This window comes from Oryctolagus cuniculus, chromosome 8 (assembly GCF_051225735.1).
Source record: "Oryctolagus cuniculus isolate XC-2025 breed Fujian yellow rabbit chromosome 8, ASM5122573v1, whole genome shotgun sequence".
In the NCBI taxonomy this organism is placed as follows: Eukaryota; Metazoa; Chordata; class Mammalia; order Lagomorpha; family Leporidae; genus Oryctolagus; species Oryctolagus cuniculus.
In genome coordinates, this window is record NC_142874.1 from 82269612 (window position 1) to 82285541 (window position 15930).

Here is a 15930-nt window from a genome sequence, read left to right on the forward strand (position 1 = left end):
GTGCCTGGGCCCCTGCATCTGTCACTGGAGAAAAAGAGCCATGGAAGCTGTGAGGTTATTGTCTTCATGCAAAAGAAATGCAGGCATGAGACAGAGAGCAAAGTATTAAGGTTTTATTAGGAATAAGGCATCCATCAGAATGGAAGGGGTAGATAGAGAGCACCCAGTCACTCAGACTAGGGGAGATCCAGGTTACATGGTTGAATGGAGGGAATACACCTGGGCAGCCCTGGTGGGAGGCTCAGCAGAGAGCAGAGAGCTGAGCTCGCAGTCTTTGTTGGGACTCCCAGTTTTTAAGGGAGTCGCTTTACTCCCTCCCCATTCTCCTCCAGGACAAAGGATGGGGAGCCCTGGTGAAAGGTTTGTTGGGTGAAAATTAACAAATTCCTCCCCAGATTTGTTGGGCTGGGCAGAGGGGCTCCCTTAGGGCGTCTGTGAAGGTTTTATTGCCCCATGTTATCAGGTTAGGTAACCCATTTGGTTCTTAGGAGAGAGAATTCTCCTGGGAGCTTTCCTTGGGGGAAGGGCTGAGATCACCTGGGAGGTTATCAGGGTCTGAGCAGGACTTTGAAGTGCAAAATGCGGGGCTTCTGGGGCTTCCAAAGCATTTGCTGGTTTCTTCAGGCCCCTCTCACACACTTAGGCTGATTTTTAACTTCCTACCTCATATACCCACATGGGAGACCCAGATGAAACTCCTGGCTCCTGGCTTTGGCCTGGCTCAGTCCTGGCCATTGTAGCCATTTGGGGATTGAACCAGCAGATGGAAGATCTCTCTAACTCTCCCCTCCTTGCCCCTCTCTGTAACTCTGCATTTCAAATAAATAAAATAAATCTAAAAAAAATAGGCATCTTAACCAACTTAAGGGGGGTAAAAACCAGACTGCCTCAGCAGATGCCCTCCAAGGATTTCTTTCTTTCTTTTTTTTTTTTTTTGTCAGGCAGAGTTAGACAGTAAGAGGGAGAGAGACAGAGAGAAAGGTCTTCCTTTTTCCATTGGCTCACCCCCTAAGTGGCCGACCGGGACTAAAACCTGGGGTGCAGGCGCCGCAGGCAGAGGATTAGCCTAGTGAGCTGTGGCGCCGGCTGACCTCCAAGGATTTCAGAAGGAACTGGTCTTGACCTTGGTTTGGAAATTGTTCTACTTCCTGGCTCTGTTATGGTGATAGATGAGCAATTAGGTTCGAAGCAATTGGCAGTGATAAGAAATTTACATTTCAAATAGTTACAACTGACCTATCTGTGACCTTCAGCTTATTTTCCTAATAACCAGCTATGATGCAGTCCTTGGAGTGTTTCAGGCCCCCACAGACCAGGTATAATCTTAAGAAAACAGCTCAGCATCTGGGCTTTATTATCCTTTTTGTCATCCAGGCGTCACCAAGTTTTCCCATCTGTGATCAAGCCTGATCACTCATGCAGTTTTTATTGTAGCAAATGAAAATAGTTTGGAAATTTCCATCTTGAAGGCCAACACCGCCTGGAAAACTTTGACAAGCATTTTATCTATCAATGGAAACTCAGTTTATTAACATCCTTATTGATTATTTTTGCAGATATTTTATATTTCAGTAAACAATTATATTTTAAATAAAAGAAACCTTTTCTGCCATGCAGAAAACAAATAGAAGGTAGAGAAATATAATGCACCAAATGCATTAATTAGCATGGATTAAAAACCATATCATTTATTATTACAGTGCACATTTACTGCATACATTCTAGAAAATAAATTAAGCAAAAATGCTGAATAAAAACATATGTCCTTAGGGTGGGTGCTGTGGTGTAGTGGGTAAAGCTGCCACCTACAGTGCCGGCATCCCATATGGATACTGGTTTGAGTCCTGGGTGCTCCACTTCCAATCCAGCTCTCTGCTATAGCCTGGGAAAGCAGTGGAAAATGGCCCAAGTCCTTGGACCCCTGCACCTGCATGGGAGACCCAGAAGAAGCTCCTGGCTCCTGGCTTCAGATTTTCGCAGTTCTGACCATTGTGGCCATCTGGGGAGTGAACCAGAGGATGGAAGAACTCTTTCTCTCTTTCTTCTCTCTCTCTGCCTCTGCCTCTGTCTCTTTATAGCTCTGACTTTCAAATAAAGAAATAAATCTTTTAAAAAACACGTATGTTTGTTACCGGAGAAAGCAAGGGTTCTTGTCTTCAAGCAAGAAAGAATTCAGGCATGAGACAGAGAATATTGGAAAGCAAAATAGCAAGGTTTATTAGGGTAAGAATGGATGGGCACCTCTCCAGACAGAACCTGAGAGAGAGTGCCCAGTCGCTCAGACTGGGGGAGAGCGGGGTTACATGGTTGAGTGGAGAGGCAGGCGGGTGGCTCAGCAGAGAGGCAGAGGGCTGAGCAGTCTGGTTGAGTCCAGGGTTTTTTTTTAAAAGGGGATGGGTCTTTCCTCCTCACCGCTGCTCCTCCTGGAACAAAGGACTTTTTGGATGTAAATACGAAAAATTCCTACCTGAGTTTTCCCCCTGAAGTTATTAGACAGGGAAGCCTGGCTGGTGTTGACTGGCCTTAGAGGAGTCTTAGAGGAAGGATGGTTATCGGGTAGAAGGGGCAGGGCGTTTGAAGTGCAGATACTGGGCTGCACCTGGAAGGTTATCAGGATGACTTGAGATGCAGATGCTGGACCTAGATGTCAACTCCTTAGGCCTTTGAAACACATACATAAGCTCATATCTGACTTCCTACCTAATGTGTCCACTGCCCAGAGATCACACAGTTAACATCATATTATACCTCCTGGAAAATGTATATAAAATGTACATAAAATACATGAGCGTGTAAATATAGTAAAATACATACAAGTATATATAAATATGAGGGTAGTTTAAAAAGCTTGTGGAAAGATAGAATTAAAAGATAACTTTACTTTTTTTTTATTTATTTGAAAGACAGAGTTAGAGATTGTTAGAGTTAGAGAGAGAGAGAGAGAGAGATGGCTGTAATAGAGCTGCACTGATCCGAATCTAGGAGCCAGGAGCATCTTGCAGGTCTCCCATGTGGGTGCAGGGGCCCAAGGACTTGGGCCATCATCTACTGCTTTCCTAGGCCATAGCAGAGAGCTGGATCAGAAGAGGAGCAGCTGGGACTAGAACTGGCACCATATGGGATGCTGGTGCTTCAGGCCAGGGCTTTAACCTGCTGCACCACAGCGCCGGCCCCAAGACAACTTTACTTCAGTGCAAAACATTTTTGAAATCCATGCTTGATGTTTTCATATTATGCATTTCCATGAACTTTTTGAAGATTTTAACCAAAATCGAGATGTGTTTTAACCATTAGGCAATGGTGTTTTTCTTCTTTCAGAGTCAGATGAAATTGGCATTTAGAAATAGGGAAAAAAGGCACAGTGTGAGGTCTCAGGGGGCAAGACTCAGGTAGAATTCCTTTGTCCTCTGCTATGTCGCCTGGTCAGTGCATATGTTTGCTTGTTAACCACGAACAGATATGGTAGCTCCCATTTTAAAAAATTACCAAGAGTGTATGGGAGATATTCAGATAATAATGTTTTTAAATTCTCGTGAACCAGATCTTTTAATGAGAAAAGAACAGGTGTTGCTGTGAGAAGCAGTTATCAAACCTTGCAAAGTATTATATTCCAGAGAGAGTTCCCAGCACCTGTTACTTTCCCCAGAGAAGGGTCTCTGGGTGATATGCAGGTCTACTGAGCATGCCCTGTGGATGGGCGTGAGTACAAATGGAGGTTGCCAGGCTGCAGGACACATCCCTACATGTTTCATCTCCAGGGAATTTGAATTCTTCTGTAGAAGACACTTGCCTATTCTTTCCCAGTAATTTATTTATGCAATCATTTATTTCTAGCAGGATAACCTCCTGGGTATTTATTGTATACTTTATGTTCAATATTACTTTATACATTTTGCTGCTCAAATTGGTCCAGCTTTAGTTCCTGGGAGCCCTTTCAATTGGCCTTTTTTTAAAGATTTATTTATTTATTTGAAAGGCAGAGTTACAGAAAGGGAGGTAGGGTGAGCCATCTTGCATCCACAGGTTCACTCACTAAATTACCACAATGGCAGAAGATGGACAGATCTGAAACCAGGAACCAGGAGCTTCTTCTGGGTCTCCCACGTGGGTGCAGGAGCCCAAGCACTTGGGTCATCTTTCTCTGATTTCCCAGGCACATTAATAGGAAGCTGGATCAGAAGTGAAGCATCCAAGATGCAAACTAGCACCTATATGGAATGCTGGCACCGCAGGCCATGGCTTTACCTGCTACATCACTGCACTGGCCTCTCAATTGGTTCTTATATATTCCCTTTTTGTAGGGGTGTGTATGTGTATCTGTATAAATTTAGCACTTCTTTGCTCTCTGGCACCACAAGTTATTTTAGGTTCATATTGTGTATTCTCTTCTTAGACCCAGAATCAGCCATTTCTCCTTATATTGGAGAACAGCGTGAGGAGCAAAAGTCTAGGTACATGTATACCGGTGGCTACTGGGATATTGTTGCTTCTATGCCCTCTCTATATGGAAGGGTTTAAGTGTATACCAAGCTCTTGTATACATACATACCTATAGTTATTTACTCATCTCTCTATATTAAACTAAGGATGAGCTCATATTGATGTCCTTTTCTCTGTATTTAAAGAAAAAATTGGGCAGCAGATGGTCTCTCACATGTGTTTCATTTCAGTTTTCTATGATTATGTGTCCAAATCTACTAAAAAAAAATCACTGTCTTAGGTCTGTTCTCTAGAACTCCTCAGAAATCATGTTGCATTGAAAAACAATGTTCTACTGGGAACAGAGCCCTGCAGAAAACTACATGAGCAGCAAGGATCAGGAGAAACAGCTGAATCAGGCAGGTGGTGCAGCAAAGCTGCTGTTGACTAGACAGCAATGGAGATACAAAATGTGAAGTGTGGATATCCTTTGAGGATTCACTAGAACCCTGCCTTGATACGAACATTTCTGATAGTCACTGATGAAGAGGCATGCCTCATCTGGTAAGGAGAGTAATTTTAGTAGCAGTTTGTCCTACCTGATTTGATAGAGCTAAGGGGCACCACCTAGCATCAGTAAATGGCCCTAGTACAGCGCCTCTAATTTAAGGCAAGCATCAAAGTTCAGGTCATTTTGTTTCCAGCTCTTCTTGTCTTTGCAGAAACAATGGCTCCATTGTCAGCCTAGGGCCTTTGCAAGCCAGGTTCAGGGAAGAATGGCTGTATCATTGATTTGCATGTCAGCAATATGGTAAGGGAAGGAAAAACTCAGTATATTTCCATTCCAGAGGGAACTGACTGAAAAGATTGGGTAGCCAGCCATGCAATTCTCAAGAAATGCTTCTTACAACTTGAAAGAGGAAGAAATACCTGAGGGGAGCTATATTTGGCCAACACCAGGGCATCTTATAAACATATCTGAAGGCATAAATTGACATTTAAGGAAAATGTGGGAGAACCAGTTTTGAAATGCACTAAGAGATGGCATTAAAGATATGCCATAGTTTTTCATAAAAAACTAATGTCCATACATATTTGACTTAAGAAACCTCCACTTTTCAGATAGAGACAATTACTTGAAAGGAAATATAAAATAGGAGTCCAGATGGAACAATGTAATAGAAATCCTGCTAAAACAGAAAAAGACATTAAGATTATAGCATGAATTTATCATGTTTTTGCAGACTTAACAGACACTTAGACTTTATGAATACATTGACAATGTACTTTTAAATACTACATAATAATTTTATCCTCTGTCATCTCCTGAATACAGAATATATTCATGTATACTTGCCTTGGCTGGATTTATTTTTTATTTGAGAAACAGAGAGAGGGGAGAAGAGGAAGGGAAAGAGGGAAAGCTGTAATCCACTGGTTCAATCCTCATATGCCCACAATGGCCAGAGCTGAATTGAGCTGGAGTCAGGGGCCTGGAACTCAATCCAGGTCTCCCATAAGGGTGGTAAGAACCCCAGTATTTAAGCCATCACTGCTGCATCACAGGGTCTGCATTGGTAGGAATCTAGAGTCAGGAGCTAGAATTGCAATTTGAATCCAGGTACTCTGATGCCAGATGTAAGCATCCTAATCTCTCAGCCAAATGCCGGCACCTTGGCCTGAGTTTCTTATGGAAGCGAACCAGTAGAGACTATGCATTTTGAGTAAGGGTTATTATAGGTACAACTGTATTTATCTTGGTCAAACATTTTAAAATGTGTATTGACAATATAACACAGACCAATGAATTAGTTTGAAATTTTATTTTGAAGTCGAAGCAAGGTGCTGTAGCAGTTCTCTAAACATGTCACATAACAGTTGGCTGATACAATGAAGTAAAACTTACAACCAAGCATTTTTAAACATGACTTAATTTTGTATCTGTTCAAACCTACAGCAGAATTGTGTGTTCATTAAGTTTACTAAGGAAAGGGGCAATAGGAAATGCATAGTATTGTCGTAAGTAGGTATTTTAAAGAAAACGATGCATTTTGTTAAAGAAGATGTGACATATTTCATTTCTATTCATCAATATTCCTTATTTTCATGATCATTTAACTCATGAAGCACTTAGTTGAAAATAATATGAGAATCCACAAAGATTTAAATCATAGGGAGTTAGGAACAGAAGATTCTAATGGAATTTTCTTGTATTTAGCTGTCATGTGGCAACAACAAACTAAATACTTTGTAGCGCTCAATATCTGAGCCTGGCATAAATAGCGAAGAAGCTCATCTTTTTATGTATGAATGTTTATATTTAATAGTAATGTCTAGTATTTGTTGAAAGCTTGGTCTTTCCAAGGCACTATAATAAGATATGCAATAATTTATTCAGTCATAACAGCGATTCTGTTTTACCAACGAGGAACTTCAAGTTTAAAGAGATGTATATGTGATTTATACAAATTTTCATTAGTAAATGGTACAACAAAGCCTTAAATTTAGGTCCGACATAAAGAGATTGTTTTATCTGGAAGTATGTTTGAACATTGCTATATTTTCCTATAACCAAAGAGGGAAATCATGTCTAAACAGATATGGTTTTAGTTCATAACTGGCTTGGGGCCATGGTCTTGCTTGATCTTGCCCACTCCTAAGATTCCAAGGATAAAAATAACACCTAAAATTACTCTTAGGGTCTCCTAAAATATTCTAGACTAAGACTGGAGAAAGCTCTTTTAAAGTGCCCATTGGATTACCAAATGTGGCTGCTGAGGCCATCTGTGCTAAAAATAAAACAGGAAAGTCATGAGTAGGGCCAAATTCCCAAATCATAAGTCAGCAGCAATTGTGTGTGTTGGGGTGGAGGAGGGGATGCAGGATATGGTTTTCTTTCTAGATGAGTTCTGCTCGGCCACTGAAAACCTTAAACATGCTCCAAAAGTTTGAGGATTAAAACTGCTGTGGAAACTTGGGAAAGGTGTCAGCAACCACAAACTAGAATTCTAGAAATACTTACATACATCTGGGCTTGAACCTATCCAGCTATGAGGATATGCCCTGATGATGGTTTGTCTTGGTGTCCTGTGAGGCTGACAGACTTAGTAACTTAAATGTCAGCCCAAGCAGTTAATATGTGCAACATCTCATGGATTCACTACTTTTTGAAGTAATGGTTTTTCTGTTAGTCATTTGTTCAATTATTGCTAATACCATCAAGCCTTTGTTGGATCCTGGACATAGTGTTTGACTTGACTAAAGCTTTAGCAAAGTTAAAGACCTCAATCTCATAACAGAAGCTAGGTAAAACAACAAACAAAAGGCTGTACCCCTTGAGCTATTTCTAGCCATATTTTAAAAAAAGATTTATTTCTTTAAAAGTCAGAGTTACAGAGGAGAAGCAGAGAGAGAGAGAGAGAGAGAGAGAGAGAATCTTCCATCCACTGGTTCACTTTCCAAATGGTTTCAACAGCTGGGGCTGGACCAGGCTGAGCCAGGAGCTTCATCTGGGTCTCCCCTCATGTTGATGCAGGTGCCCAAGCAGATGCGGCATCTTCTGCTTTTTCCCAGGGGAATTAGCAGGGAGCTGGGTGGAAGCAGAGCAGCCAGGACTCAAAATTGGTGCCCATATGGGATGCTGGCACTGCACACAGCAGCTTAACCAGCTGCACCACAGCGCCGACTCATTTTTAGCTATCTTGACATCTGAGTTTATGCCTTCATACCATACTCTAAAGTTTAGCCTTTTGGGAGGTGACTCAGGTACTACAAAGGTTAAGAAAAGAATGGAGTTAACAGTGGATGCTGTGTGGTGTTGCTAAGAAATTCGCTTTAAGAATTGAAGAATTGGGGCCAGCGATACAGAGTAGTGTGTAATGCTGCTGCCTACAATGCAAGTATCCCATATGGATATCGGTTCATGTTCAGGCTGCTCCACTTCTAACTCCTTGCTAACTGCCTGGGAAAAGCAGAGGAAAATAGCCCAAGTGCTTGGGCCCCTGCCAGCCTTGTAGGATACATGGAAGAAGCTCCTGGCTCCTGGTTTCAGCCAGTTGCAGCTATCTGGGTAGTCAGTCTCTCTCTGTGTCTCTCCTCTCTGTAACTCTATTGAGTTCTGCTAGATGACAACTCTCTGCTTTTGTTGGAAGAGAGCTGCCTTCTCCTAGCATGGAACAATTCTGGACCACACTAATTCAGAACACCCTTAGGATCCCCAAGACGACGTGATTATATTGCTGTCTCCCACTGCCCAGTCTTGCATCTTTATTTCCTCACAGGTATTCACCCTAGAGCATTCCCTAACCTGAGTGAACTTGTATGCTCTGAGTCAGCTTTCCAGGGAACTTGTACTGCTTTTTTCATCATTTATATATACAGACTTATGATGGTATGAAAGCTACATGCATTCATTAGGGACCCTACTTTAAATTTTGAATTCTGATATTGGGATGCTGGGCAGTGGCAGTAAGCCGCGGCTACCAGTCAGCCATGTGGTCAATATGGTCAATGCACACTTTACAGTGTGTTGTGTTGCCAGTGATGTTTTTGGATACATAACTTCAATAAAATTATATGAAGCATTCAACAGTTTCTTATCAAATAAATTTTGTGTTAGATGACTTTTGTCCAAGTATCAGCTAATGTAATTATTCTGAGTATGTTTAAGATAGGTGTATTAAAAGCACCCCCCCCTTTAGATTTATTTATTTGAAAGGCAGAGTGATAGAGAGGGAGGGAAAGACAGGAGAAGATTTTCCATCCTCTGGCTCATTTGCCAAATGGCCACACCCACTGGGGCTGGGCAAGGCTGAAGCCAGGAGCCCAGAACCCTGTCCTGGTCTTCCACATGGGTGGCAAGGACCCAAGTACTTGAGTCATCATGGGTTGCTTTCCCAGATCCAGGGAGCTGGATCAGAAGTGGAGTGGAAGGGACTTGAACCAGCATTTCAATATGGGGTGTTATCATAGCAAGCTGTGGCTTAACCCACTGCAGCAGGACTGGTTGCTGTGGCACACTGAGCTAAGCTGCCTGCAATGCTGACATCGCATAGTGAAGTGCCAGTTCGAGTCCCAGCTGCTCCCGATCCAACTCCCCACTAATGTGCCTGAGATGTCATCAGAGGATGGCCTAAGTACTTGGGCCCCTGCCACCCACATAATATTCCAGCATGGAATTCCTGGCTCCTGCTTCAGCCTGGACCAGCTCTGGCCATTGTGGCCATTTGGAGAGTGAACCAGTGGATGGAAAAATCTCTCTTTCTCTCTGCCTTTTAAATAAATAAATAAATATTTAAAAAAATAAAAGAAACCACCACAATGCTGGCTCCTTAAAGCATTTTCAGCTTAACAATATTTTCAATTTACAACAGGGTAATTGCAGTGTAACCACATTGTAAGTCAAGCAGCATCTGTATATCAGATAATCATGTAAGATTTCACATGAAGGAAACCACACCAAAAAAACTGTGAAAGCCACTTGTATGAAAATTAAACAAATACTGTACCTTACATAAAAATATCAGTATCTTTTTGTGCAAGAGCAACTTATTTATGCTCATTTTCCAAAATAACATGTTTTCCTTCTGTAATAGTTTCTCCTTAACCTTTAAATGTTGCTTTTACACATGTACTCTTGTCCCATTTAAAACAGAAAATACATTATATAATAAAATTATGGTTATTTTTAATATTATATACCTAAAACCATGAAAATTTACTAACAAAAGCAAGCATTATGGATCAGAGAAAGGCATTCAGTAGATGTCAAATATTCTCAGGTTGGATTTTTTTTTTTAATTTGACAGGCAGAGTTAGACAGTGAGAGAGAGAGACAGAGAGAAAGGTATTCCTTCCGTTGGTTCACCCCCCAAATGGACGCCATGGCTGGCGTTGCGCCAATCTGAAGCCAGGAGCCAGATGCTTCTCCTGGTCTCCCATGCGGGTGCAGGGCCCAAGCACCTGGGCCATCCTTCACTGCCTTCCTGGGCCATAGAAGAGAGCCAGACTGGAAGAGGAGCAACAGAGACTAGAATCCGGTGCCCATATGGGATGCCGGCGCCGCAGGTGGAGGACTAACCTAGTGAGCCACGGCGCCGGCCCCTGGATAGAGTTTTTACATATTACTTTCCTTCTAGAAAAAATAATAAAGATTTTGTCTTAAATCAACAATGTATTAATAAATATATGCATATATAATTTTTGTTTTAATAATATACCATCCACTAGCTTCTCAAAATACAGTGGAAAATCAATAACCACAAAAGTCTACAGTTTTGTAAAAGGAGTCACTTTATTCTGTGGTGCTTTGGAAAAATGGCAGGGATATTTCATCAACTAAGTTGATGAAAGGTTAAATGATAAAACTTTGCTGAAAAGATAACAACTCAATTTTAGAAGTTTATTAATGACTATGTTTTGGATCTTAGTAGGCTTCTGCAGGACTTCATAATTCTCACAGCACAGTCAAGGTGACAGAAAGATGAACTGCAGCTCAGAGGCACAGAGTGATTGTGATCTTGTTTCCTATGTTTCTACTGCCTGGGAAGCTGTATGCACTCACCAGGTCTTGATTTTCTGTTCCAGCAATAAGGATGAGCACAACAGACAAGCTCTATTCAACCTCAGGTTTGTTGCTGCTTTGGCAATTTTCACACTTGATGTGTCAACACTTAATTGGTAAGTAGAACATGCTACAGGGATTCAGAAGTGCCACTCAGAGTTCAGAGTTGTAAAAGTATTGTTTATTAGAAAGAATAACAAAGAACATTATGTGCATGTTATTTAACATTTATAGTCTTGCTATTGGGCTATATTCTACTAGTGAATTTATTTTGGAGCCTAAAATACAAAACTTATATACTTGAGAATTCCCACTTATGGCTTCAGAGTTTATGAAAAAAGTGAAATTTAGTAGAGTTCTATTGAAAAATACTGAACATGAAATTTTGGTAGCATCAGTGACCAAGTGTATTGCAAAATCTTTTTTCCTGGAGAGACAGTTAATCAACCAAGCACAACACAGGATACAGTTCCTCTTAAAAATGCAGTGTATTGCAGAAATACTAGATATGTATGCAAATAACAGTGATATTCCCCCATCAAAAGTGAACAGACTTTACAAATTAAAATGTATACATTGATTCATTCTCTTTATGCACAATGAGTATCTTTTTGGAGTCAAAGAACACTGAAGTACAATCAACTCTAGATCTTTGTTAATATAGAGAGAACATTAATAAATGAACTTGGTTTTTTCACTTGACAATTATTTGAGCACCTACTATGTGCCAGGCTTCGTGGCAGGCACTGGCAACGCAATTATGGACATGAGAGACAGTCTCTGCTCTTGTGAAGACTATATTCTAATGGAAGGAGATGATAAATAATCTATTACAATACAGCCTGAGAAATTCCGAAAGGGGAAGTACAGAGTGCCATATAATAAGGAACAAAGCAATTAGGTACCAAAACTGGATTTAAAGGAATCAGGTAAGTTTTCCTATGGGACATAATATCTAAGTTGAGACCTTATTGATATGTAGGTGTTGGCCAGTTTTGCAGAGGGGGATTAAAGGAATATGGTAAAAATGTACAGAATTCTAGAAATGAAAAGACATCTCTTCTTCAATGAACCTAAAGAGAAAATTAATATGGCTGAATCTTGGAATGGAGAGATGAGGAACGCAAGCACTGGTCTATGAAGGACCTTGCAAAAACATATTAAGAAGTAAGGACTTTATCAAAATGGCAATAGTAAACACTGAAAAGATTTAGGTCAAGGGGATCAGAGTTTTATAACGATTAATTTTAGAAAGATTACTGTAACTATGAAGCAGAAAATGAAGGTGAAGAAAACAACTGGGATTCTGAGATAGAATTCCAGGTGAGGTGCCTGCAGAATGGACTGTTAGTAATTCTGGGAACGAAGAAAAATAGAGAATAAAGACATTTTTAGAAATCAAATAGACAAAACTTGCTAATTGGCTATATGTGGGCAATGCAAGAGAGACAGGAATCTGGGATGTCACCTATATCCTGCTTGAGCAGATGGGGAGAGGATTGTGTCATTCGCTGAGACAGGAAATATAGGAAGAAAAGATTTGGGAGAAGGATGCTGAGCTCTTTTTTTGGGCACTTAGGGGAGGTGTTAGTGTGCAAATGGTAAATAAAACCATGGGAGTAGTGACACTGTTATAGCTGACATGTAGAATAATCAGAGAGCAGGCTGTTGGACTAAATACCAAAAACACCAAAAAATTACGTGTTGGACAGAGAAACAGGAGTTATGAAAGACCACAAGTCCATTGTTAATCCTGAAGCCATAATGTGTTTATTATTTTATATTCTTCTTGGCCAAGTCTATTACTAGAGGTACTAACAGGTATGAGTTTTATTTGCTTTCTTTTGTCACCCAAACCAACACAAACTGGCAATGAAAACGTTTTCAATAATCTGAAATCAATAAATATTTGTAAAATATCTTGAAATATAGTCTACAAACAAAACAGCCTTTGGTTACTCAATATCTAGCTTTGACTATTTTCAGTTTTCTATATTTCAAAAACTTTTACTTATGCTGTAATTTGTGTTCCATCAGTTTGTTAAGTTTCTCTTTTCCTGATCACTTAAATAGTCTTTAATGGATTTATAGCTCACTGACAGCCCAAACAGATTTTCTCTGATCAAAGCATATGATTAAATAGAGATGTTTCAGAAGACAGCCATGGTCCATAATCCCCACATGTAAAAGATCCAAATAGTTTCAGGTCGGTTGATAGAGATTTACCTTATATATTTTGTGTTACAAAAAATGTATTCTAATATATTCCATAAAAGAAATGTTTCACCTCCAACAAATATGAAAAGCTTTTCTTCCTGCATATCAAAGTAAAAGATTTGATGGTATACTGCACTGACATATACATATATACATATATGTACATATAGAAAGAATAGCAAACTATCTCCTTATTTCTTCATATAATTTAATTCACACCTTATTAATACCAGTGCACAGATGCATAGTATTGACAGAAGACTAAGTAATTACTATTAAAACTTACTTGTAAAATATTTTCAACTTTAGACACTGGTAAAACCAGAGATGTTATTTTGTACACTATACCTTTTATGCATCCCAAAGGGAAATTGCAATTTCTTGTAGCACTGGAAAAAATGTACTTATTACTATTTTATGGAGATATACAAAATTTCATAACTTTTGTTGAAAACCTCCCAATTTACTGTGCAGAAACAACTTGCACTTATGTGAGCTCATAAAGGTTACTATAAAAATATTGCAAACCCAATAAAATAATGACAAAGTACAAAGTCTTTTGTTTTTAAAAAGTCAAATTTTAAGAAGCTTGCATTTATACAAATGCACAATACTTTTTAATGACCCCAACTGGTATTTTTGTTTAGGATTATCTTATTTTAGACATCTAAATTTAACATTTTTCATTATTTCTGCTTTACAATAGAACTCAGAGGACAAATTTTTTAAAACAGGATTGTAAGAAAACCTTACAAAGTGGAAAACACTCTATGTGTTTTAGTTACTCATCATACCAAAGATAAAAATGCCTCCACTACCTCATTTTCCTTGTATTTAACTTGAATTCCAAGATAATAATTTTAACTACCTCTCCTTTGTTTAAATAGTCTTTGAGTTAAAAGTGTAAAATTTTAGATCCTCTAACAAAACCCAAAATATCACTGAAGCTATTTCCCATTTTCAGAGTGTAGTTAAAGAAATGCTTATTCTAATATAAATCTCCAACGTGCTGAGTTAAGACATATTAGTAGCATGGCTAGCCAGTTGTTGACTTGGCTTTAGCCTTAGAAGAATATTATTACTATTGGCTGTTAAGCTCCAAATTTGAGCTTTTCATTTGTTTTTTTTTTTTTTTATATTGTAATACTGTACTTTCCAATACAGATAATTTAAAAAATCTGATTTTTTTCTTAACAGTAAAATATTGGTCAATGTTTTTTGGGAAAAAATCTGTGTCAAGGTGGGAAATATTTTCTTTTTAGATATTAGAATAACTGTTATAAAAAAACTATAAAATTACAAATTCCTGAAAAAAATACACTGAAAATGTTTTTCTAGGAAAAATATGCAACCTGTTAGCTACAAGAATATATAGCATTACCACAGGGTGCAGTCATCCATGGACTTGGCTTATGAGACTTAAAAAACACACAAAAAGTAGCACCAAAATTGTCTAAAACTTCAAAAGATATTCTGAAGACATTCCAGGCCCAAGTGTTACATCATAGAAAATGTGATTTAATCTAGGAGCTTTCCCCAATAATAATAAATATATTCTTTTCAATGTTTAGAAAATGTGCTAGCTTTATTTATTTTCACCACGATATTAAGGTAGTGTATGGTTATCATTTACCTTGGTTTGGGCTGAGCAGGGACAACAGAAATGCAAATATTACCCAAATAATATGGCAGGTGTGGAACGGGTTTCCAAGTAAAACTCATTTTTAGCTCATTTCCTCCTTTTTCCTCTAAAATGTTTTATTGGAATTCTCTTTACGAATTATACTGCTTGATTTGAATTCCAGATTCCATTATTTTTGCTTGCTCACTGTTTGGTGGTGTTATTTAAAATTCTGCATGGAAACAGAGGTATCTAAAAGTAGGCACAGATCATAGTAGTGAAACAGGATTTTAAATAAGCTAATCTACATTCAAAATCTACATTTGCCCCTGTTATAAACAAGAGTTGAATTTTAAACAATATCCACATATAAATTTAATTATAAAACAGCCAGCATAAAAATTAAAACAGAGAAAACTTTTCGAGCTTTCAAAAATGAAATGTGTAACTTTGCCAATTATATATATGGCTACCAAATGTCAAACAACTCATTCAGCCATGTTTCACTGTTGTACATAAATAATGACAAGACAAAGAACAGCAACTAGTCCAAGGGCTTGTAGGCCAAGGAACCACAGCATAACCCAAAAGAAAATGACTATTACTGGTTCCACAATTCGTTCTCCAAAATACATCCTTGTGAAGCCCATGTTGAGGAGGCTTTTGTTCAGTTCACCAAAAAGTGTTCCCATCTTTTTGTAGTCATCTCCGACAGGTTCGCCAGTATGGTTTCGTGATTCCTCAATATCCTTCAAAAAAAAAAAAAAAAAAAAAGACAAAACAAAATATGAATATAGAATGAGAAATATGTAAAGGTCTTTAAGAAAAATGACTACCTCACAGGTCTTCCCTTTTCCTCAAAGGACTGGGCAAACACTGATGATTATTCAGTAACTACTAGTATTAACAAGTCGTTACTTGATTGTCAGTCTCCTGTTTTATAAGACAGGGACTCTATAGCTCTGCCTAGTAAGCTTTTATTTTTTTTAGTTCATTCCTTTAGTTCTAAGACTTTAGGGTACTGAGCTTCAGCTGACTGGAGCATGTTTTGTTGTTAACTGCTGAGCAATCCTCAGCCTGTGGTCTTTCAGTCTTAGGTCCAGTGGAGCAA

At 38.9% G+C, this 15930-nt stretch overlaps 2 protein-coding genes across 2 annotated transcripts in view; one reads left to right on the plus strand and one right to left on the minus strand.

Annotated features, from left to right (window-relative positions):
• TIFA (TRAF interacting protein with forkhead associated domain) overlaps positions 1–15930 on the plus strand; it is a 122304-nt gene that overhangs the window by 87164 nt on the left and 19210 nt on the right. Inside the window, exon 3 of the transcript XR_016212299.1 lies at positions 11005–11097. The gene's annotated coding sequence lies outside the window, so the exon portion shown is untranslated. The remainder of the gene's footprint in view (positions 1–11004; positions 11098–15930) is intronic.
• The window catches only part of FAM241A (family with sequence similarity 241 member A), a 35784-nt gene continuing 30994 nt past the window's right edge, over positions 11141–15930 (minus strand). The window contains exon 2 of the mRNA XM_002717099.6: positions 11141–15568. Coding sequence (XP_002717145.3) covers positions 15323–15568 — 246 coding nt within the window. The 3' untranslated portion in view covers positions 11141–15322. The remainder of the gene's footprint in view (positions 15569–15930) is intronic.